The 26,531-nt window shown below is 38.5% G+C and overlaps 1 protein-coding gene across 2 annotated transcripts in view; it reads left to right on the forward strand.

Moving 5' to 3' along the window:
- The window catches only part of LOC117427084 (contactin-associated protein-like 5), a 400,337-nt gene that overhangs the window by 150,842 nt on the left and 222,964 nt on the right, over positions 1 to 26,531 (forward strand). For both annotated transcript variants that reach the window (XM_034045447.3, XM_034045448.3), the window contains exons 4-6: positions 19,316 to 19,463; positions 19,638 to 19,841; positions 20,368 to 20,555. In XM_034045447.3, coding sequence (XP_033901338.3) covers positions 19,316 to 19,463; positions 19,638 to 19,841; positions 20,368 to 20,555 — 540 coding nt within the window. The remainder of the gene's footprint in view (positions 1 to 19,315; positions 19,464 to 19,637; positions 19,842 to 20,367; positions 20,556 to 26,531) is intronic.

Below are 26,531 nucleotides of genomic sequence, written 5' to 3' on the forward strand. Positions count from 1 at the left end.
AGAGGAAAATCTGAGCATCATCAGCATAGAAATGGTATGAGAAACCATAGGATGCGATGAGGGGGCCCAGGGAGCGGGTGTAGAGAGAGAATAGGAGAGGACCCAAGACTGACCCTTGGGGGACTTCAGTTAAGAGAGGGTGAGGTGTGGAGGTTGCTCCACGCCAAGTTACCTGGTAAGTGCGGTTGGAGAGGTAGGAGGAGAACCAGGCCAGAGCAGTGCCAGAGATCCCCAATATACACACTGTATGTAACTGTGACAGATACATACTGTATTAAACAGAAAAAAACTATGTTTTACTTGATGGTAAGAGCTGACAATTCAGAAAAAAATTGTCAGGTAAGGGCGCCACTGCGCCCTTACCTGACCCATGTTCTGACAAGGTTTCCAGCACACACTGCTTAACTGGTACAGTAGGTGGGTTCACTGCAGACAACATGTGTACTCACCAGTGGGCAGGTGAGGTCATGTCTAAAACCAGAACAACCATGGTTATTTTCATGTTGTCATAGATTTATATGTGAATTGGAAAAGCTAATTAGAATAGTTGGAATATTAACACATCTGGAGTGACACAAGTTATTTATTGTGTACTTTTCCAAGTATACAAATATTTATAACTGTCATAACCATTTCAGCTTTTTTTCTTTCTTTTTTGGGATTTTGGTTTTGTTGATGAAGGACATAAAAACATGTGTTTGATATGCTGGAAAATAAATGTGATGAATATCTGGCATAATAATCTATGGAACCCCAAAGGTACTTGGTGTAAAAATTAAAATGGGAGGCTACTATGTCGTGCGTACAACTTGCTATCTCGTGCGCAGGACACGACTTACTATAATATCTCATGTGCACGAGATAGTAAGTCCTGTGCATGAGATAGTAGCTTCCCTTTTTAATTTACACTATGTGCCTTTAGGGGTTCCGTAGTAATGAAATCATTGAAAGCAGACAAATAACATGTTACAAAAGCATTTTCCAACCAATTAATCCATGAACTTTATAGATCTTTCTTATCATTTATGACAGTGACTGTTCTAAACTTCTAAAGGATATCTATTAGGCTGTTTTACAGAACTTTTGAATCATCAGCAACCCACTGGTGACTATACATGTTGTCTGAAGTGAGCCCACCTATTGTACCAGTTAAGCAATGTGTGCCGGAAAGCCTTGTCAGATCATTGGTCAGGTAAGGGTGCAGTCAGCTCTTACCATCAAGTAAAACTTATTTTTTTGTGTTTAACATCCATTTTTTCACTGGAAGGCTGATATTTATATGCAATGGAAAGTAGATCTCTCCATTTAGATTGTAGTCCTCTGTGTATATCTTAAAGGCCAGGTTTTTGATTTGCTATTTATTTTTTTATTTGTGGTGCAACTATTAGTTTTTGTATAACAAAAATGATCTGCTATTATAACAAACATTCCCAAGTAGGACAACATTTTAGATAACGTATTATTTTGACGAGGAACTTATTTTGGCTTTATTGGTGGTTTTGATTGGATCGCCAATAATTCTTCCACCAATCAGAATGTGGTATACAGTGAGCGATCCCACCCTCTGACAGACTGGTATGCAGAACAGGCTAAAGCGCTGAACAAGGGAAAGAATGTCTCGGATGTCAAAGTGAATATGAGAATGGCAGTGATTGATGAAATCAATTTGCTTGAAAAAATTAAAAGCAGACCGGACATTTCCATCAATGGATTTACAAAACCTGGAATTTATGATGCGATCAGAAACTCTGAGTGTAAACTGCGCCTGCTAGTGTGGTACCTGTAGGACTGTTCTTCACTATGTTAATAAGTTTTGTGTTCTTTTTTTTTAAAATGGAGTAATTAAGTACTGTAACAACCAAATAGTTTATGCCAGACTTGTTAGAAAGTCTGTAAGAAAATGGGGCAAATTTGCTTTGGATCGTTATTGTTGATACAGTGTATATACTACTAAGAGACCCACCGTGCAGGTATCACAAAGTCCCTAAACAATATGTTAAAATAAATTACTTCTGCACCATATAAAATCGCGCTGATGTTGTCAGTGCTTGCTAGTTTATTAACTAGTTTTAAATTTAAAGCATTTTCGTTTCAGATGTATTGTTAAAGTTTTCACACGTGACAATACAGTCCTACACTTAAAAAATGATACTGTGATCATTTCATTGTGTTATCTTAGTGGACCACAGCTGTTTTAAAACTGAGAGTTAGCAAATGCCTATCGTTAAAGTATACTGCAATTAGTAATCCTTTCCAATTACTAGTGTCTTACAATTAAGAAGGCCTTCTTTGTTGTTCTCGAAGTTGCTGCAGTGACATTGTAGATGCTATAAGGAGTTACTGTAAATGAGATACTGTTTTAGCAGACAAATTTCATTAAGTAAACATGTATTTATTTATTTTTTAAATTAAAAGTAGAAATACAATTCTGTGGCATTTTTCTTTGTGAACATGCTAAGTAAAAACAGCAATTCAAAAACCGTCAAAATCTATCAAGGCAGCAAATCCGCAGAATTTAATACCAGCCAAAATTTCTCATTATACGGTACCTTATACACATATACTGGTACATAGACATGTCATACATAAAACAAGCTATTATTATTATTAGGCTATTACATTTAACAGTTAAAAACAAGAATACTTTAGTTATGTTTATATTAGGCTAGCTATCTGATTGATTATTAACAACATCAATATATTCATAAATATATTTATATTTATATTAATAACTTGTTTAAAAATGTATATTGATTCAAAGAGTGTCATTAGGAGGAGAATAACACATTTCCATACAATCGATTCAACCATTTAATCGCTTAATGTAAACAAGATAATAGGTTAATAATCATGAACAACAGGATCTCCCGGATACTTGTAACTCCATTAACTAGGGATTTCAACATGTAAGCAAAACGCTGAGGTAAATCACATAGAAAAAAAAAACAGAAAGGCACTTTTTTAAAGCACTGCCTTTACTTTGTTTGTTTTTAGTTTTTTGTTCAACTGCAACTACCATGGTGTATTCACAAGTATACTGTATGTGTTGTGCGTCACAGTTCACACAGAAGGAGGGCTGTGAACATAAATGATCAGTCAAATGCTACAAATCCATAATTGTTCGTAAGCAATTTACTATGTGATTGTTGTGTTCAGAAACAAACCCTCATACATTTGGTAATATTAATTATCATGCACTTTATATTGTTTGTAATACGTTATCGTACTGTCAGATTCCACATATTCCTTTTATTGTTCTGAGCACACTCTTAAACTCAGGGGAGATGTTTAAGGAGGACACAGAGATGTTTTCGACTGTAGTGGATTGTTTGTGCACTGGGCTTGTAACGTATCCAGACAACTTTTAAAGAAAATCACACAGACTCATTTAATTTAATAAATATAGTAGTCGCCAATTAATTTGACCCCGTTTTTGTCCCAGTTTGAAATGTCCAATTGTATTTAGGCTCAGCTCACCGCCACCACCCCTGCACTGACTCGGGGGTTAATCAGCCAATTGTGAGCCGCCCCCTGGGAGCTCCCATCCATGGTCGGCAGTGGAATAGCCTGGACTCGAACTGGTGACATCCAGGCTATAGGGCGCATTTTATATAACTTTTTCTCCATTTAATGCATCAGAAGTCTTAATTGAATCAAAACATTTACTGTTTTGACAGCTCCTACCTTTAAGTGAACAATATATCTAAAAAGTATTGGTGACTCCTTTTCTAAAATGAAATGGACATGATCTCATGTTCCTCATGTTCCACCCCTCCTTCTTCTAAAAATTAGGTGAACTGGAGTTCACAGGGTCCTTGCTACAAATATAATACAGGTATATGTGTATATATATATATATATATATATATATATATATATATATATATATATATATATATACATACAGTATATTTGAGAGATGTTTTTTAATATATAACACTGTGGCGATGTGCCCCGCCCCTGTGCGTATTTTGTGTTTTGTGTTGCGTGTGGTGTGTTATTGTTGGTGTATATGTAACGGTGCATGGGATATAATGGGGCTATGTAGCACAAGTGATTTAAAATATATAGTTGGATTTAGGCATGGGATTGCACTTCACGTGCAGATAAAGTATGTAATAGTATGTGAGCACGGGGAGTGCAAATTAGTTCACGTGCTGGGATTCAAGTGAATGATTAATTAGTAATTGAATCCCAGCACAGCAGTATATAGTCAGTTTTCATGCACACAGGGTTGTGAGAGAGAGAGCGAGAGACACAGAGAGAGAGAGAGACAGAGAGACTTCTAGGAGAGGAGGAGCGAACTGTAAATCTAGCAGCACAGTATGTGTCTGCCTGCCACAACCTGAGGGACAGTGTGTAGACACCCTGCATACATGACCATGGGTTACTGTTGATGAGGAGGGAGGGGGGGTGGAATGGAAGGGAGGTAGTTATATTGTTCAAAGGGAAGGGATCAAAGGTTTTTGTGTTTGTTATGTTCTGTAATTTTATTTCTGTTTTATTATTTCAGTTTTGTATTATAAAAGCTTTGGCAATACCTGAGCGCTCTCGTCATGCCAATAAAGCATTTTTGAATTAGAATTTGAGAGAGAGAGAGAGAGAGAGAGCGAGAGAGAGAGAGAGAGAGAGAGAGAGAGAATAGAAAACAATTGCTATTCGTGCTGAACTGTTTCGGTTCGTCCCATATTTGTTTTGGCCCTTGTGCCCTTTTGTTTGTGTTTTGTTAAAAGTCTGTTTGCTTGTTTCACCATCCGTTTATTCTTTAATAAATACTGAGCGCAGCCATTGCGACTCAGCTTCACCCCATATTCACTGTGTGTTTCTGTTCCGGGTCTGACGTCACCACTACAGCCATCCTTGTGACAAACACCTACTCTGTTTAATTATTCCAACCTGGGTTTAAATATATATATTTCCCTCTTAACATCAAAAACATTATTTTCAGTAGTTTGGGGTTGTTTCATGTATAGATGTGTGTTAACAAAATAATATTGGATAAGGATTGTTTTGAGAGTTCATGACAAACTTTTGAACCTATAATTACGGACCCAGTTATTTTTAATTTAAATCCAGGCTATAGAAAACAGTTAAATGTAGCAGTCTAATATTGGCTTTTTTTAATTCTTGAACTAAGTTTGACCTCTCTCTCTGTTTCTAAAAATCCCCTTTGCAAGCACATTTCAGACACCCTGTTTACCTGCCAAGGTTAGTATTTTAATTAATATGAAACTCTACTGTAAGCGCTTTTCCAAATTCACCTCATGAAGTCATGTTTTGGCCGGATTCAAGAGACGACTCAGACCAGTATCTCTACAGATAAGAAAAAAAAGCTTACATCCTATTTTTTTATAACTAACCATCTGTTGACAGGCATTTAGATTCCCCAAAAAGAGAAAGGCGGAAATCCAGAGCAGTAATGCAACTGCTTTACTTGGGAAGAAACAAAAAACGATGATTTCCGTATTCCAAAAGTCCACTTATTAAATTTTGACCTGACAGAGGCGTGCGTTTGTGCAAATATCCCTTTCTGAAAAATTGGCCAACCAAAAGTTATGGAAATTCTTCAGACAGAGTGTAGCAAATGGTGGAGTGATTCCTTCATCAGCCCAGCTGAGACGTGAATACTTACCTCAAGTTGCCGAGTATCACAAGCAGGAGATTATGGAATTGGTAAAACAGTCTGGTTGTTTGTCAGTGGTCACACTGATGAGTCGACAGATGCACAAGACACAGTATGGGTTACACATTTTATTTGTTTTGCAAGACCTAAATGGTGAACATGCACCTGATGTACTGGAACTGAAAGCTGTCCTTGCAGATACACTTTACCTACAGGCTGTTAATTACAACACTGTTTCACAAGCTATTGTAAAGTGCTGGAGTAACTTTGATCTTAATTTTGATGTCAGTGCATTTATCTGTATATTTGCTGTTTTAAAAAATAATAATAATCTGTACACATAATTTATTTTATATTTCCATGCACATTCCGCAAAATATGATAATAAGAATCAAGCCTACCTACTTTTCTAAATAATAAACTTGACTATGAATATACTCTCAAGCAAATTAGGTACTTGTTATAATGTTAAAATAGGTGCAACACTTCTTTTTAGTTTCAAATATCATTCTATCCTAGAAAGGGTTACTTTTTTTATTTTGTTATACCTTGGCTCTGTGTTTAGTTCTTTAAAAACTATGACTTAATTTTCAAGTTAATTAAATGAGATGCCTCCTTTGGCCAAGGTTACAGGCTTCCACACGTGATAGTTATCATTAATTTAAAGATAGGGGAGGTTCTATGTTTAAGTCTGACCATCTTCCAAGAATTTATATGCACTCAATAACAAAGGCACACAGACAAGCTTTTTTTCTAACATTAACACTTGTTCAGTTTTTTAGTTCAAATCATTATCCTGCTCATAATTTGCTGCAATAGTATTTCTACTAGTTTTATATTCTTTAAAACATGGTACAGTTATTATAACATTTTAACACACAGCTTCACAAATGTTCAATTTGTATCCCAAAGATCAGCCTGCTTCCAGTAGTGGTGCAAGTCTTGGGTCAGTTTCTTCTCTCAGTGAGTCTGTCATAGCCAAAAATATAGATTTTTATGCTTATGTCTTAAAGTGCATGTAATGCATATAACCTAAATATATACTGACTAATAAGTCCCCATTGGAGATAGTGCTGTCAATCATGGTACTGCATCCGAGGTTTAGCTTCACAGGCTGAGTTAAGGTCGGAAGCATTTTTTTAAATAATTAAAATAAGTCGTAAAAAATGAAATGGATAAAGTCAGGATCCACAAGATCCACAAGACATAAGTGACCTAAGGAATTCAAATTAAATTACCCACAGAGAATTATTAAACTTACGAATACCCACAAACTTACTCTTCGTGGTGGAGCCCAACTGTGCGTGTGTAACTTATCAGAACTTAAACCGTGCATGCGCGAAGAAAAATAAATACAACTTGCTAAATACTAAATAATTTTTTTGGTTCCAAAAAAAGCACTCCTAGCCAATGAGTACTATTCGCCTGCCAGATATGGTTTATACACACAGCTGTTTTTGTTATTTTAGTGCAAAAAACAAGCAAAAAAAAACTGACTAATTTGTCAAAAACAAATTTTTTCACGATTCTGTAACTTACCACAGATTTTTGCGAAACTTTGACAAAAAAGTTATTCGTCACAGCATGTGAATTGCCGTCCTGATAAGTTTTGAAATGGCTGAGGAAACATACACCTCAAAAATTATTATTATTATTATTATTATTATTTATTTCTTAGCAGACGCCCTTATCCAGGGCGACTTACAATTGTTACAAGATATCACATTATACATTATTTCACATTATACAGTTATCACATTATTTTTACATACAATTGCCCATTTATACAGTTGGGTTTTTACTGGAGCAATCTAGGTAAAGTACCTTGCTCAAGGCTACAACAGCAGTGTCCCCCACTGGGGATTGAACCCACAACCCTCCGGTCAAGAGTCCAGTGCCCTAACCACTATTCCACACTGCTGATTAAAAATGAGTTTAATCAAGGCTCTGCCAGCCACTCTTACCTATAACGGCACTATTGCACCATTATAATATGTGTATGAGTGTGTTAATGTGGTCAGGCTGAATTATTGAATTGTATTGAACACCATAACATTCTATAAAAGCAATATCTGAAAGTATTATCCTGTTATATGGATACATGTGAGAGAGTCAGTGGTATAAAAGCATTAATTCCCTGAACACTTTTTTTTTTAGATCTATTAATGCGTGAATAGAAGACAATATGGTTCTGAAAATAATCAATGTAAATACTAGCAAGACTGAAGAATAACATTTACACATTGATGTTGTTGGAAAGAATAAGGAGGTCATAAGCATACTTTCTGACAGAGAGCTGTACAAATGCAACTCTAAAATGACATAGCACTGCTTCTGTACAACAGGACAATGCTAGCTTTAGGGCAATTCAAATGGCATAAGCAATATCAGGACTGCTGTAATTGCTGTATGGCTTTATCGCTTGTAAGGCTGTGGTTCTCTCATGGGTCTGAGGTCATATTATATTTTATAATACAGACATTATGCAAAATTGTATTTTTTTGTTCAGTAAGGTTTGGTAATCTGCTGTGAAGAATAGGTTTGGAATGCTAGACAAATCCCAAATATTCAGACATATTGTGGGCAATAATGATAATACTAACATGGTTCATTAGTCTCCATTTACCATCAGCCTTCACCTGGGACCAGCATTGTAGCGGATGCTCTTTCTAACTGAGCCCAACTGTACTGGTCAGTCCCGAAAAAAACTAAAAGACATTTATTAAAGGCAGGTGCACTTGACAGAGCATAAACGGTTGTTTCTTTAACTGCAGATACCAAAATAATGCCATACAGTTTACCTGTTTTGCATTTCAATTAGCTACATACTGTAGGTCTGAACTGTGCAGTTTTGAAAGAAACATGTGTTGTATCAACCATATATTTTTCCTTTTTGAAACATGATATCTAGCACTATCGATGAAAGAAAGTTTTCAGTATCTTTGCCTTATTCTTAGTTGTGACAGGGTGCTTGTGTCGTGTGTGGGTAACCGCTGCTTAAGCAATACAGAGAGACAAGGGAGGTAGAGTTGAAACATCATCACAGGCGCGCAGGATTTATTAATACAAAACAGAAAGTAAATAAAGGGGTCATGTGATGTTACCAGTGATGGTAACGCACAGAGGACACATACAGCAAGCTGTACAAAAATACAAAATAAAACACAGTACAAAAACTACAAATAAAAGGTGCCACAGAGGGCGAGCGCTAGCCTTATAAAATGAGGCGTCCCGCTCCAGGAACCGGCTACACTACATAACGCTCGCTGTACATTACTTCCTATCCCCTAAACTAACCTACTTGTGACCCGGTATTCATACGATGACTCTTGTTGCTTCATACGGCCTTGGCTGGGCATTGCCTTCACAAGCACCGCTTGCAGTCTCAGGCTTGCGTAGCTGTCGTTCCTGCAGAGCGAACCCCACCCTTCCGAATATACGCAGCTCCCCTCTGGAGCATGGTGTTGCAGTCGCCCTGAGCAATCTCCACTGGATGTTTATAAATGGATGGACACTCTGCCCACCTGCTGATTGAGGACCGGCACAGCCAATCATCCACTGCCCCTCCTCTCAACCAAACCCAGCAGGCAGCAAAGTCTCAAACGAGCGCCCATCTGTAAACAATAATTTAATCACATAAATCAACTCCAAAAAGACACACAATAAACCCACTTCCCCATATAAAATTACACCAACACTAATTTACACATGTGCAGGAAATCTGTTTTACTTGCACTTCCTGGGCCATTTCACCTCAACAGTGTCTTCTTTTAGATGTTGAGATAGAATTTCAATTTCCTGGGGCCATATACTGTAAAATCATTAATTTTTTAAAAGACCTCCGAATACAAGAGATGATGCGTCTGTAAATAAAGCCATGTAGTGCGTTGCTGAGATTAAATCGTCATAAAACATGGAAAAGCCGTTCCAGTGCTGAATAAGAGCAGACAACATTTTAATATCTTTCCTAGCTTCTGATGAAATATTTATGTAGGAGTCCAAGTTTTTTGTTGTAGTCAATATATAAATGTCCTCCCTTGGGGAATAATACGAATTGCAAAGTTGAAGTGACCCAGCAATGAAAGCAGTGCGCGTTTTCCGATTGTTTTACTAATCTGAAAGTTCTGAATAAGAAATTGAATGTGCTTGAGTTTGGAAGGCTGACACTGAATTTTTCCGTGTCCAGTATGATTCTGAGAAATTCCAGAGAATGAAGGGGGCCGATAGTTTTTTCCTCTGAGAGCGGGACATCAACTTCTAAAAACAAACTCTTAAGATTAGTAATTGCTTCTGCTGGCGGATCTGATGGAGGGGAGATCAATAAAAAATCATCAAGCAGGTGGAGCAGAAATGGAACATGGTAGGCATTGAGAAGTATCCAGCATAATGCTTCTGACAGAGTGTCGAATATCTTTGGGCTGCTGCGGCAGCTGAAAGTTAATTGATTGGCAAAGTAAACAGGTGGCGGAGAGAAGGATGGATTGGCATTACTTTAAATGCCTCTGATATATCTGCTTTTGCTAGCCAGGAACCATGACCTGCTAATTTAATTGAGTGAATCGCATCTGAAATAGTAATGTAATGAAGAGAGAATTGATCTTGAGGAATAAGCGAGTTGATACTGCTGATGCTTGAACCCCGCGGCGCTGATAAATCAATGATAAGATGCTTTTTTCCTGACGTTTTCTATGTTGCTATGCCAATAGGATTAATTCTATAGAATATATTCTTTAATCTGTCAATAAAAGTAATTGGTGAAATTGATGTCAGGATGATTTTTTAATTTATTACATAATGCCGGAATGTTTATGGGAGTGGTGACTATGAGCATCGCAGAAAGTCACTTGTGATTTAAAAGGCAGATTGTGTTGGCGTGAGCATCTCCACAAGTGCTACACATGTGAATGAAATTACATTGCCTGTTTGAACAGAGACTGGTGTTGAAGTTATTGCAAATTTGTCTTCCTTCTGCGAATCTGATTCTGTAACCGTATTTATCTTGTCTTGTGGATTGATCAGGAGGAGCTGAAGAATGTATAGGATTGTGAAATGAGGATCTGTTTGAATAATTAGGGGTGGTATCAGGTGCTGCTTTAGAAGTTGATGCTATAACAGCCTTAGAGCAGCAGGATGTTGAGTGACCTGTGGAAGTGCAAACCCCACATGTGTTAGTTCTGAGACTGCCGAAAATCATGTTAAACAAATCTGGATCAGTTTGAGCCCAATTGATTATATGATTATCAAATGCCAATATAGCTGCTGCTTTTGCTGAGAATGCTTTATGACACTCGAAGAACATAGTCCTTCCATATCTGACTGACAATTCCACTATATAATATTCGTAGGATTCTAATTCAGCTCTGCGGTTAGGATATCCAGAACATAGCACATCTCTAAATATGAATTCTCCCAATGTTAGATTTTTGAGTAATCTGGGATCTCTGGTTACTGACAGATCTCCACAATCCACTACTCTGTGATCTGGCATTATGTAATAAATTTATATATATATATATATATATATATATATATATATATATATATATATATACAGTACTGTGCAAAAGTTTTAGGCAGGTGTGAAAAAATGCTGTAAAGTAAGAATGCTTTCAAAAATAGACATGTTAATAGTTTATATTTATCAATTAACAAAATGCAAAGTGAGTGAACAGAAGAAAAATCTACATCAAATCAATATTTGGTGTGACCACCCTTTGCCTTCAAAACAGCATCAATTCTTCTAGGTACCCTTGCACACAGTTTTTGAAGGAACTCGGCAGGTAGGTTGGCCCAAACATCTTGGAGAACTAACCACAGTTCTTTTGTGGATTTAGGCAGCCTTAGTTGCTTCTCTCTCTTCATGTAATCCCAGACAGACTCGATGATGTTGAGATCAGAGCTGTGTGGGGGCCATACCATCACTTCCAGGACTCCTTGTTCTTCTTTACGCTGAAGATAGTTCTTAATGACTTTCGCTGTATGTTTGGGGTTGTTGTCGTGCTGCAGAATAAATTTGGGGCCAATCAGATGCCTCCCTGATGGTATTGCATGATGGATAAGAATCTGCCTGTACTTCTCAGCATTGAGGAGACCATTAATTCTGACCAAATCCCCAACTCCATTTGAAGAAATACAGCCCCAGACTTGCGAGGAACCTCCACCATGCTTCACTGTTGCCTGCAGACACTCATTCGTGTACCGCTCTCCAGCCCTTCGACGAACAAACTGCCTTCTGCTACAGCCAAATATTTCAAATTTTGACTCATCAGTCCAGAGCACCTGCTGCCATTTTTCTGCACCCCGGTTCCTGTGTTTTCGTGCATAGTTGAGTCGCTTGGCCTTGTTTCCACGTCAGAGGTATGCACCCAGTAGATGGGTGTACCAGGGTCCCACTGTTTTCTGCCAATTCTGAGCTGATAGCACTGCTGGACATCTTCTGATTGTGAAGGGAACTAAGCATGATGTGTCTTTCATCTGCTGCAGTAAGTTTCCTTGGCCGACCACTGCGTCTACGGTCCTCAACGGTGCCCGTTTCTTTGTGTTTCTTCAAAAGAGCTTGGACAGCACATCTGGAAACCCCTGTCTGCCTTGAAGTTTCTGCCTGGGAGAGACCTTGCTGATGCAGTATAACTACCTTGTGTCTTGTTGCTGTGCTCAGTCTTGCCATGGTGTATGACTTTTGACAGTAAACTGTCTTCAGCAACCTCACCTTGTTAGCTGAGTTTGGCTGTTCCTCACCCAGTTTTATTCCTCCTACACAGCTGTTTCTGTTTCAGTTAATGATTGTGTTTCAACCTACATATTGAATTGATGATCATTAGCACCTGTTTGGTATAATTGTTTAATCATACACCTGACTATATGCCTACAAAATCCCTGACTTTCTGCAAGTGTACCTAGAAGAATTGATGCTGTTTTGAAGGCAAAGGGTGGTCACACCAAATATGGATTTGTTTTAGAGTTTTCTTCTGTTCACTCACTTTGCATTTAGTTAATTGATAAATATAATCTATTAACATGTATTTTTGAAAGCATTCTTACTTTACAGCATTTTTTCACACCTGCCTAAAACTTTTGCACAGTACTGTATATATATATATATATATATATATATATATATATTAGATTATATTGATTTTTATAGTATTACTATGCAGGACAGCCGCTAAAATATCGTTACCTTTATTAAAAATGTGCACGGATTAATCTACCGATTAATCAACTAATGCCCATAAATTAACCGATCAAAAATTTTAATCGATTGACAGCTCTGAGATGTATATATATATATATATATATATAAACACGGCTTGGATAAATAACAATATCTGATTGGTTAAACAGCATCAGATGACTGTGCGTGTATGTATATATATACCGTATAGCATGGCTTGCATACTAATGAGCCGCTTCACACTGAATAAATCACTACGCACCACTACATTCTAAATTCCATGACAAACTGCCATTTTATTTGTTATTAGTTACAAAACCACTGCAAACATGAGTGACATTCCACCTATTTCCTTTAATATATTTGGAGATGAAACTCCACATAACTGGTATAACACCAACTTTGAGTGAAGACAGCAGTCCATCTGAAAAAAAATAAAATAAAAAAATAAGGGCACCAGCAAGAGTAGACACATAACAGTAGATGAGGAACAGCTAAATGAAATAGAAGAAAACCAAGATTTAAAAAAAAACACAACACAAAAAAAACAGCATGGGCTGGTTAATGTACATAAAGAAAAAAGTATAGACATTTATTTTATGGAAATAAATCCAAACAATCTCAACAATATTAAGGGAATTTTATACCAGTGCAAAAAATTCAACTGGGGACCAGTATTCAGTCTCCGGTTTTATAACGCTGAGCTGGACTAAATACATATTTTAACAGTAGAAGTTTTAACATCTCTGCGGACAGCGAGTTTAAAACCAGCAATAATGTATTCCTGTCAGCCAGGAAAACTCTTAGAAAAGCAGGTAAAGACAAGGCCAGACACCACCCCCTGAATTACTGGCCTGGATTTAAAGTGCCTGCGGGAAACGGAGGTACTGTCCCCTGACACCGCGGTCAGATTGGTGCGTAAAGTCTGGTTCGATCGTCAACTTAATCTGGTATGACTTGGCTGCGAGGGTGTCCGACAACTAACAAAAACATCTTTTGAGGGGGGCTTCCGAGTGGCGCATCCAGTAAAGGTGCTCCACGTGGAGTGCAGGATGCGCTCTATAGCCTGGACGTCGCAAGTTCGAGTCCAGGTTATTCCACAGCCGACCGTGGACGGGAGCTCCCAGGGGGCGGCGCACAATTGGCCAAGCGTCGCCCGGGGGGGTTAAGTCGGCTAGGGTGTCCTCGGCTCACCGCGCACCAGCGACCCCTGTAGTCTGGCCGGGCGCCTGCAGGCTTGCCTGTAAGCTGCCCGAGAGCTGCGTTGTCCTCCGACACTGTAGCTCTTGGGTGGCTGCACGGTGAGTCCGCAGTGTGAAAAAAAGCGGTCGGCTGAAGGCACACGCTTCGGAGGACAGTGTGTGTTCGTCTTCGCCCTCCCGAGTCACAGCAGGGGTGGTAGCGGTGAGCTGAGCTTCAAATCATAATTGACCATTCCAAATTGGGGGAAAATAATAAAAATAATTAGCAACGGCTAAATTTATGAAAAAAAAAACCAAAAACAAAACAAAAAAAAACACCTTTTGAGATCCAAAAGGATGCAAACCTACTAGAATATGTGTGCCTTACATATAATGAGTTCACAAACTCACCTCAAGATCCGGCTTCAGTCTCCATCGCAGCTGCTCCCCTTAGTGTCATTTGAAACTGCCCATCATCACAGCTTGTGCTCAGTCTCTTAGTTTCTCGTGAGATGACACTTTCGATGCAGAAATTCACAATAAACGAACATGTGCAATTTATTTTTAATAAGCAAGCAATGAATTCAATTAAATTAAATCTGGGACTATATTACACTGCGGATGTATACACAATAAAAGTTTCTGGTTTTGTAATAATTTAAAATGTGTTTTAATTATTCTAATTATTTTTCATCCCCCAAATGACAGGTAGCCGTGTTATAAGCGGTATAAACCACTTCGGGCCGTGCGGTTCCGATGATATATACCACTTCTGGGGTGGTTATCACTACCCAGGTGTGGTATATATCAAGGGAACCACACAGCCCGTTGTTGTTTATAACTTACATATATTAATGCCCAAAAGTATTAACACCTATCTTTTTAATGTTCCAATTCACGCTGATATTATTACCACTTACAAAATGTGGATGAACTGTATATGAGAACTGCAGTTTTCTCAATTCTGGTATTTTAATTTACACAATATTTATTTTCCTAATTGAAGCCAAGACATATTAAAAATACATTTCATATCTAGTGCATATGTATTCAAATTTGTTAAGCATGAAGCAACACAATGAACAAATAGGAGGGTGTCAATATTTTTGGTCATATATCAAATAGTATTTACTAAAGCACAACGAGATGCTGAAAACTTACAAATGGCAATATGTAGTGGAAATAAACTACAGTGATAAACCCCATTAATGTACGGTGCAGTGTGGACAGAAACAGTGGACACAATGCTGCATTCCTTTTTGGTTAATCAGGAGCACAGAACTTTAGGAGAGCCAAACCCTCCTGCCACATCTCAGGAAACCATACATTACCTTTAGCATTGCAATTATCTGCAATGCTCACACCGAGTAAGCTTTCTTTTTTCTCGCATAATTGTCCATTTTCATTTTTAAAAGCAGATACTGCAGAGTCTGGGAAGTGACAGTTCAGTTGTCTTCCTCACACACAGTTAGACGGAAGGCTGGCTCTTGGAGGGACACATGGAAAAATACATTCTGAGGCAAGAAACCAATTGACAGCATAAAACACGGACTCGAGAAATAAAAAATGATCACAAAGCGGACTCAGTTGTTTGCTTCCAGATGAGTGAGAACAAAAAGCAAAATAACTAAGGGCTTAATTTAATGAACTATTAGCTGGACAAAAGCATTTCAGGAAAATGCACTGCATGCAGTAAATTAAGTCAAAGAGCAGCAGTATTTATAGTGATTCGATTAATCAAATAATCATTCGAAAATATATCTGAGATTTCTTTTTACCTGATTGGTCAATACGAGGGTTTAACTCTTTGATAAAGGACCTTGAATGTTATCTTTCAAAGTATGTTTAAATCACTGTTCCAAACCAATCATCCTGAAAACACATAAATACAGCATTTGTGTATTTTACCTTTTTTCTGCTTGTTGAAAGAACATCTCTGTTCTTGTACACGCCCTCTGAATGTTGGTGTTTTTCAATGTACACTATTCTGCTTCCTCGCTGTCCTGTCTATCTATATAAATTTAGTAAAGCAAATAAAGTAAAATAAATAATCGAGAATAGTGTTTGCTGTCAGTGGCAATATAGTAACCACAATAGCAGCTAGTCTCTGGTTTGAATGACGAGTTGAAATCAAACAACTGGATGCAATCTGATTACTTTCAGCAACTTTATTTAAGCATATCACAGTAACAACACAGGCACGTCGCATCCTTTCTAAAGCCAGGAGAAGGAGGCTTTGACTTCATGAACACACGCTGTGAACAAGTTCCTGAACAAACAGCACGATCAGGATTAACACATACTGCAGATCACTGTATATTTGCAATTACTAAAAAATGTTATTTTAGAACCTAACGTGCACTCAAATCCAAAAAAAAATATATAAGTTTGCTGTACTTTTATTCTGTACATGTTTTACAAACAGTTCACAAACCATGTTCGCTTTTCTGTACCAGGTACATGAACTGAAGAACAACTCCATGTAAGGAAAGCTTCTTTTTATTATTTGGCAATTGGAAAGACCCACGAAGCGTCCACCACTGGGATGAAGCCTGTGTGGCTACGACGAGACAGGTGGAATTCGGAGCAAACCGCATTACTCACAGAATAATGAGGAAAATGTTTGTATTCATTAGCAACAAAAACTAGTGCTGCATAAAATCACGAAGAAAAAAACAGAGCACAAAAAATGAAAATTATATATATATATTTTTTAAGTATCCATTTTCTAATAGCAATAGAACCCTCATAAGAGGGCTTTATCATCTGGTAAGGCCTTCTCATTATGTTAAATGACTTCGCCTTTGGCTCAGGCAGGCCTTACCAGTTGATAATTGCTTAAATAATGATAATAATACTAATTTCTATGTTTATTTCATTTGTGTTTTCCTAAAACGCCTTCTCCTAGAGAAAAGTGAATTGATTTGGGCCCTGTGTCTGTTTATAATAAGCTCTGTGAGAAACCTGACTTTTAAAAGTTATTATATGTTGTCTGTCATTGGAATGATTGATTCTTCAATGTGTGTCTGCTTATCACATTGAATTCATTGGCTCCCTGTGTCTTGCATTGCTTGTGTCTTTGTAAATATAGCTTGGAGAATGAGCATGTGAAGACTATAAATACCGCTGCTTTTTGTTTTTTTTATTACATTTACAACTTGGAAATTCTTTACATTTGTATTTTATACCACATTATATAGCGGAAATCCACAAGACCATATTAATGCCCCAGGGCTTGAATATAGATTTACATTACAGTAGTATTATTGCACGTATTGCAGTGGTACATTTTCAACACAATCCCCACTGTTTTTATATTTTATTCATGCATCCTGGGTCAGCTTTTCTCTGGAGCATTTGACATGAGAGAGGATTTGCTGTATACATGCAATTTATGTATCCAGATCCATATTTGCCAGCTTTAAGGTTGTATTCAAAGGGCTCTATGGCCTGTGGTGGAAATTCAATCTTTCCCTCAATTAGACATATTAGAGACTGACAAAAGACAGAACGAATAGAACGAGATTAATTACCTTTTATTGATTGCAATCAGGAGCGTTCTACAGAGCGACGTAGTCTCTGTTAGCAATAGCAGAATCGCACACCGAGCCGTTTCTGGCTCCTCAATATATAGTCAGCCTAAACAAGCTTAAGGCAGGAAACTAATCGTCCTGCCCTTATATGGCACTTAATGCAGTTTAACTATGTCTTAGCAGAGGAAGTGTATACCATTTTAGGTAACAGAGAATAGTAAAAAGAGGAAGTATGTAGGGTGCAGCTGCATAACAAGTTTATGCTAGACATGACAATCTAAAATTAGTTTAGACTGGTTGTTCCTCGTTATCTGTGGAGCTTGTTTACCCCATATCTGATTGGCTGGGGCAATCGCTCCACTTATAGTCGAGGTCTGATTGGTTGTTACCGGGCAGACTTTCTGGAACCTTCCTCGGCCGGGTGTGTGGCGTTGTGCCAAGTAACACTTTATAACATCCTTATTATAAAAGTATATAAAATAAAATGAAGAGATAAACATGCACAAACTGTTTTTTCTATCTCACTTCAGTTCCCAGTGTCCTAGAGATACCGGGCAGGGCTAGTTCTTACCCTCATTGTTCCATCTATAAGCTCTTTGTACTGTTAATGCCGTGTCTAGCTTTATTGAGTTATTTAATGCCATTTAGGCAATACCTTATAAGAAAATAATCCACTACAGGCCTTACATGTTTTTCAGTCTACTGCATTTCTAGTACAGTGATCTATGTCAGAATTCTATTGAGCTTGTCCATGTAAGTGATTTAGGGAATCCGGTGTATCTGACTAAACTTCCTAAACAAACCTTGTTTACTGGTTTTACAAAAGCAACTGTATTCTGGGTTACTGTATATAACATTACATTTGATTTATGCTATAACACTTATTTTAATTCAATGCTATTATTTTGATTTGAGGGCAGTATTTACAGGCTTCACCTTCAACTCTGGTGGAGAGATTCTGTGAACAGGTTTTAAAGCCATGTTTAGTAATTCATGAGAAGTGTTAGAATTGCCTTGGGTCCTTCCTACCCACTTGTGCTGCAGTCTCAAGACAACTCCTTTAGCACTACTTTGATTATTTATATAACCTGCTGGCCACTGCAGTACAGCATCTAGGGACTGTGATCAATAACACAGTGTGTACATAAAAATAGATATTTATCTATCTATCTGTCTGTCTATATCTGACTGCTTGTCGGGATATCCCTTGGAAAATTATTCTCAGTGGCAATGCAGCAGTGGCACCATTATAGCAATGCAATGGTTTTGTATTAAGGGACAATGATATTAGAATGGTAGCTACAATGGACTGAGCAATAACAAGCAATATTTCAACCACAATACACTACCCATATGTTCTGTAGACCATGGTATCATTGTTGACAAGGATTGTTGCATTGCATAACAATGAGGTTGTAACGTAAGAACATGTTTTGAAATGGTCTGACAATGAAAATGAGTTGAAAATATTTTAGAATGGTTAACCCCCAGTCATAAGATCTTTCATTTTAACAGTAAACGAAGTGAAAAAAAAAATAAAATCTCAGATCCTGTAAGCCTAGAATAAAAAGTATTGAAAACATTGTTTAGGCTACTGAATACCAATATAATTATTATGTTTGGCATATTAAATATGTAGACTTACTAACTAAATAACTCTTCTAATGTACACCTTTTTATTTAACAAAGAACTTTCTTATGTTTATTTCTTTTAACACAGATGTTGACAGCTTCCTGTCCACTTCTTTTAAATCCCATTTTACTCCCCAATTACTCCTAAATCCCCCCTTCCCTCTCTCAACAGGCTTTCCCAGGGAACAACAATGCGGACGGTATTGTGCATCAAAAGTTCCTGCACTCCATCAGGACACGATTCCTGCGCTTTGTGCCTCTGGATTGGAATCACAGTGGTCGGATTGGGATGAGGGTGGAAGTCTATGGCTGTGTGTACAGTGAGTGTCTCAGAGAGGCCCGGCTATCTGACAGCTACATCCACTAGATAGCATACTAGTTAGAGTATTATTTTGTGATGTCCATTGTATTAGTTGAAGGTTGAACTATGAAAACACCATTGTGAAACAATGCAAAAATCATGGTCCCCCATTATATTCCTCTGTGTTTCTCAGAATCGGACGTGGCAGACTTTAATGGCAGGAGCTCTCTGCTGTACCGGTTCAACCAGAAATCCATGAGTACATTGAAAGATGTGATCTCCCTGAAGTTTAAGAGCATGCAGAGTGATGGAGTTCTGGTGCATGGAGAAGGGCAGAGAGGAGACTACATCACCCTGGAGCTGTACCGTGGCAAACTCGCCCTGCACATCAATCTAGGTTAGTGAGCATCACTATGATAATCATTCAATTTGCTGGGTTAAAAAGCAGGATTGAGCAGATAACCCACTCTCTAATTGGGGAAGAGTTAACAACATTTGGGAATCAAACAGAAACTGCTTTTACTGTCCATCAAGAGTGCCCAGATGAGGATCTTGCCTTGTGTTGCCAAACATGAAAGCTATGGCAGTGTGTCCTCTAAAGTTCAGGTAAAATATATGCTCATTTTCAAAGGCGTTCTGACATTAATTTGAAAGGGGATGCCAGTCACTAGTTACAAGGTACAGTAAAACCTTAAGAAGCTATGTCAAGACTCTTATAGTTTTATTTCAGAGCTCGTGGTTGAGGGATTAACGGTGTAATACTTATAATACAGGTAGTGCAAGTTAATTCATTTGTTTTATTTATTATGAGTAGTTTCTTGCTAGATTTAAATTGTTATACATTGTTGTTGTTATTTGCCTATTTGCAAAGTGTTTATATTCATGGAATGAACTGATCCCCAGTGTGACACTCCCCCTTGCAGATGATGCTAAACTCAGATCCAGCAGCAGCAGCCGTGTGTCAGTGACCCTGGGCAGCCTCCTGGATGACCAGCATTGGCATTCTGTCCTGATCGAGCGTTTTAACAAACAGCTGAACTTCACCGTGGATAAGCACACGCAGCACTTCCACACCAAGGGGGACTACGACTCGCTGGATATTGATTATGAGGTGCGTTTAACAAGCGCTGAGGATTGCTGTTTGTTCAATGTCTGTCTTTTGTTATTTATTTATTTACCCATGTAATTGAGACCGATACCTAATTTTTAATGACAATTTAATTTGAGTATCCATCCTTAACCCATGTATTGGCAATGTTCTCATTTGGAAACTCTTTTAAAATGTTTATTATAATGTAACAATAGTTCTCGCATTGCTTTATCACTATTTTCTTGTCAAGGATGGATTGAGTTACAACACTTTCTAGCAACTTGAGGTGCTTGCATTTCATCCAAAAATGTCAGATATGTGTAATGACATTTTAAAAGCTCTGATTTCCATTACATGAGAATAGATGTTAAAACATCATGCTGATATTGGACTCAGCTCTCACCAAGATAAGCACCAACTAAGACATACAGTAGCTTCTTTTACTGTAAACTAATGTGATCCATCTGCGTTTCCTTCCATATACCTGGTGTTGATGGCTGAAGTGTAATGTTGGCTCCAGGGATCAACCACAGTGCGGCCTCCTTGGCGCATCAGCCTGACAACCGTCTGGACTGAGCTGAGTAGGGTACTTCTCTGGGGTCTTCAAGTGGGAACCTTCCATCCTTGGTGTTTCGTCGACTAGCCCATGACACCTTACGAGGGCTCGACAGTGATTCTGGCGTCCCAGCATCACCCCCCTCCGTCCCCCACTCGGCTAAGTCCAGCTTACTTACCTTCCTTTACATCAACTTTTTTTATTTCTACTGTGCTTGAGGTCCCCAACCAGAATCTTTTTGTCTCAACCTGCTGCTTCAGATACGTTCTTCACTATGCGTCTCAACTCTTGACCACTGAATCCGATGTCTCTGAGAAACCGGGTTGTGGAGTGTGCCACAAATCCTCGACAACCCACCTCCACTGGGTAAACCTGGACTCTCCATCCTCGCTATTCTGCTTAAGCAGCTAGTTGAGCATCCCACAGTTTCTTCCTTTCGTACGCCTCATCCACAGTATCCTCCCATGACACTGTTAACTCTATCAGGTAAATAAGGCGTGCTGATCCAGACCACAAGACCATATGAGGTCGAAGGTTAATTGTGGTAATCTCAGGTGGGAAAATAAGCCATTGTCCAACATCTGCCAGAATTTTCCAGTCTCTAACAGCTTCCAGTTGTCTTAGACAAGTTTTAATACCTTTTCTTGGAGGTTGCTCCCCCCTGGATGGAGGAATGTTCTTCATGTGTCACATATTGCTGGCATTGGTGGCAACCTGTTGGTCATGATGTGCTTGTCTTTCAATGCTAAGGCCAAACATCACAGCGTCTGGTCATGACGCCATTAGCCATGTCCTTGGCTAAGACCCACCTTACATCCAGTCAAAATGTGTCTTAATGTAGCTGGCAATGAACACAAAGGACACCATGGATCCTCTGCTACCCACAGATTAAGGTTCTGTGGTGATCGGAGAACATCATATGTTGACCTGATGAGGAAACTGATCCTGCTCTGTTACATTGTCAATAGATCTCGCCAGCCAATATTGCGTTGTTCCACACTCTCCCATCTCACCCATTCTCCCTGGTTGGCCTGGGGAAACTGACTTTACACCTCATCCTCTCCTCCTGCTTTTGCAACTCGTTGACTACCAGCTTCCTCCATTGAGCTGGGGCTGCTTTGTGCCATGTAGGAGGAGCCGAATTGAGACCAAGGCCTCCTCTTCCATGCTGTACTTGCCCCATGATATCACTGATATGAAGGGCAGCCTTTGCATCTTCTACAGCTTCCTTTGCACTCCACTTTCTTCCAATTTTCAACACAGGTGCTGCCTCCCTCACACATTCGTCGTGTGACTCTGCCAATGTAATTTCCAGTCGAACCATGGCACACTTAAACTCCTCGGTTAGAGCTGAGACTGGCAGCTGCAGTATCCCTTTACCATACAGTCCCACTCTGCTGAGGCAGCGTGGAACTCCTAACCATTTCCTGATGTATGAACTGATTAACGCTTTCAGCTTCTCCACTGTTGTCAAGGAAACCTCATACACAGTGAGTGGCCACAAAAGTCTTGGCACTAGACCAAACTGAAAGCACCAGAGTTTATTTTCTCAGTAAAGTGCTGCTGTCAATGCTCTTCAACCCTTGCACTGCTTGTTGTCTCACTTCTCCCACATGAACTGTGTCCTTTAGGTCCCCGTCATACCATCTCCCAAGACTTTTCACAGGCTTCTCAGACACTGTTTGTATTATCTCACCGTTTATGTAGAACATCTTATCCACTACTTTACCATTAATTATAGAGATGCTCCTTGACTTAGTGGGCTTGAATTGCATTCGTGCCCATTCAGTATAATTGATTAGTTTGCCCAATAACCGATTAGTGCAGGCTACTGTTGTAGTCATGACTGTCATGTCATCCATGTATGCTCTAATTGGTGGCAGTTGCATTCCAGAAGCCACTACCCATTTTGACGTCCTAATAATTACTTCCATTGCCACGGTAAAAGCCAGTCGAGAAATGGTGCATCCTGCCATTATTCCCATTGTTAAAAACTAAGTTGCAAATCTCCAAAGTAGGCTTTCACTAAGTTTGATACTGTCCTCAGTACACTGAAAAAATCAAATGCTGCCCAAAGAAGCTCATGTGGTACTGAACCGTATGCATTAGCTAAATCAGGGAATGTCACATGGCGCTCCTTCCTCTCCTTTTTAGCTGTTTGAATTTGCTGCCAGATCACACTGGTGTGCTCTAAGCATCCTGGGAAACCTGGAATACTGGCTTTCTGTATTGAAGTGTCAATGAAGCAGTCCTTCAATAGGTAAGCTGACAATCTCTGAGCAACAATGCTGAAGAAAATCTTGCCTTCCACATTTAACAAGGAAATGGGGTGAAACTGACTGATACTTTTGATACTTTGGGTATAAAGACCCCACCTACTCAGCGCCATGCTCTTGGTACAACCAGTTTTTCCCTTGCTATTTTCATCAATTTCCACAGGATTTGTAGAACACCAGGGGCATTCTTGTACACTCTGTATGTAACTCCATGAGGCCCAGGAGATGATGACGTCCTTGTATTTTTCACAGCTTGCTCTACTTCTGTCCACTTAGGTGCACAGTGGATTGATAGGTGGGATGTCTGAAGGAATTGACATAGGCTCCTGCCTTTTTAAATCTGTGTGTGTTTCCTCGCAATATCTCACCAGCTCAGACTTAGTTGCTTTTAGTGTACCATTTTTCTCCCAGGTGAAAAACTCCTTTTTGCAGCATTTCCGTAGGTGCTCAGCTCTGTGCATTGTTGTAAGGGTCTTTTATGACCCTTTGTAATAGATTGAGTGCCTCCTTCTGACTTTGTTCTGCTAAGCACTAAATCTCCTGCTGCTGTCTAGACTTTACAGGAATAGTTTGTACTTTCTCCTTTCTTTTTTCAACTCCAAACCTCTCGCTTCCATATGCGTAGATGGTATCCCCTAATGGTATCCAGTTACTTTTCGACTGTTCCACCAAACCTTTCCAACGCAAAACAGATCCGTGTTTACTGTGTCCCACGCTGTTTTCTCAGAAGCTCTTGGTCATTTAACTCCAGGCTTGTGCCCGTTGAGGTTCTTTTCTCTCTTAAGCTGTATCCACACTGGACACGAGCGATGCAAGTGAATAATTTAGAAGTCACTGCAGTCAAATGGGAGTATCCACACCAGCAGCGAACGATGCGAGCGACATCGCTTTGAGAATTTCGCGTCGCTAAAATAGAACCTGTTTCTATTTATTTATTTTTTCTGTTGCACAAATGAAACTGGACAATTAGAAGCAAGGTTAACACCCTTGACACACCTCAAACACATGCCTCAAAATACGTCACGCCTCGAAACAAGTTAATCATGGACGACAAAGTAAAATTTATGAGGCGCAGCAGTATCCATTATTATATGATTGCAAACTGAACGACTGCAAAGACATCCAGAAGAAAGACAAATGCCTGGGTGGCTTGCTGGTGGTGCATTTAGCAGCACCGAGACATTTTCTTTCCAATTTTAAGGTTTATTAATTAGTGAAAATAAACTGGACCATACATGCTGTCTACATATCCAACATTTAAATGAAAAATCTGCACATTTGCTGGCTTTTAAAAATGACACAAAAAAGGTCCCACATTCACACAACTTGGACATGTGACCTATTTTAAGCTATGGCTTTTTTTGGTTTGTTTGTTTGTTTTTATGATAACAATTTAGTGAACAAAACGTTATTTCTCTGGCACAAATCCGTGACAAAAAGGTGGTCTTTACATATGCATAAAGTGAAGTTTTGTGGAGATTCACCAAACAAACAAAAATATTATTGAAGTCCTACTATTCTATATGTCGTAAAACAAAGCTAGCAATGTGTTTGTATTCTGTTGATACATCCTAACATTACCAAGCTCATACATAGTTTTGACGATTATGAGCCATATTTATAAAGCATTTTCTGCAAGTTCACCTGACTGTTTTAAAAGGAAAAACTAAATAAAAGTAAATACTAATACAAGGTAAGTGGTGACTTGTACATAATAGCATGGATAATATTAATAATAATAATAATAATAATAATAATAATAATAATAATGAATATGGTGATTATGTAGTGCATAACAACAACGTAATAATAATAATAATAATAATAATAATAATAATAATAATAATAATAATAATGTTGCACTTTAAAATACTTAAAAGTTAATAATCAAAAAGAATCAAAGAAGGAATTTGTGAAGAAACACAATTGAGATTGCAGTAAGTTGTATATACAGCATATATAAATGTATAACAATAAAATAATTTTGTTGAAAATATTAGTTCAACCATACTACTATTGTCCAGCTGTCTTCTGACGTACCAGGCTTCAAATCAGACTACTATGACTACTGGTACCACAAAAAAAAAAAAATACTACGACTACAACTGTACAATTACTACTAATAATAATGATAACAATACAACTGTTGGATATACAGTATAGGGATGTTCAATATCTCTGATCTATAGATTTTACAAGTCTAACCTTTATTTTACAATGGAGATCAGGATGGTAACCTTTTATCAAAACAAGACCTGTTTTGTAATGGGACAGCCCATCTCTAGTATGTCCAATAGGAATGCATGGGAGGGGTCATGTGTTTACTTCCAGTCTTTTGGATCGTTTCCAAGCCGCGTCTGGTGTGGATTGACATTCAGCGACTTCGCTCACGTTGCTCTGTCCACTGTGGATGCAGCCTTACGCTGGTTCATCTGACTGGGTTCACAAGGATCATTAGGTTCATCACTAGTTGTGTTTATGCAAGTACTCCTCTCATTTATGACAGGGGTGCTGATATCCTGCAAACTGTGGTTTGCTTCCTGACGCTGGATTTCATTCGACTGACTTGTCCCTTCTCCCTCAAGCATTTCATTGTCCCTTGATAAATCTACAAACCCCTAACCATTGCCACTTTGCTCCAGCCACAGACACAAACCCGGAGTTCAACCTGAAATAGTGATGGAATTGGAGTAAGCACTGTTTCCAAAAACAGAACATACCGTATTTTTAAAACTGTCCATTAAATATTGGAATACGAATAGCTAGAACTGACATTCTGAAAGGAAATGGAATACTTTATACATTTAAGTAATGTCCTTATTAGCTGATATATTGTAATGCAAGATTAGTGTTTGTGTTGATATTATTCACATGTTTTAGTATTTATGTACCTTGACAATTTAAATGTAGACTGAAACCAAACCGATTCCCCTGGATATGTTTACAGACGCTGGGCTCACACCGTAGAACACATCAGCTGAGAGTCATTACTTTGTAGTGTATTCAAAAGAATCCCTTTCCTACCAATTTGATTTCTTTAGTGTGACACTTATTGACCTAAGTATTACACAATGATGTGTCTACAGGGTAGAGAACACACTGAGATGTGGCAAGTTGTGCACAGGGGGGGATACTGTTGGCACCAGCCATTTACCTTCTGTCACC

The sequence above is a fragment of the Acipenser ruthenus genome, chromosome 11, assembly GCF_902713425.1.
Source record: "Acipenser ruthenus chromosome 11, fAciRut3.2 maternal haplotype, whole genome shotgun sequence".
Lineage (NCBI taxonomy): Eukaryota > Metazoa > Chordata > Actinopteri > Acipenseriformes > Acipenseridae > Acipenser > Acipenser ruthenus.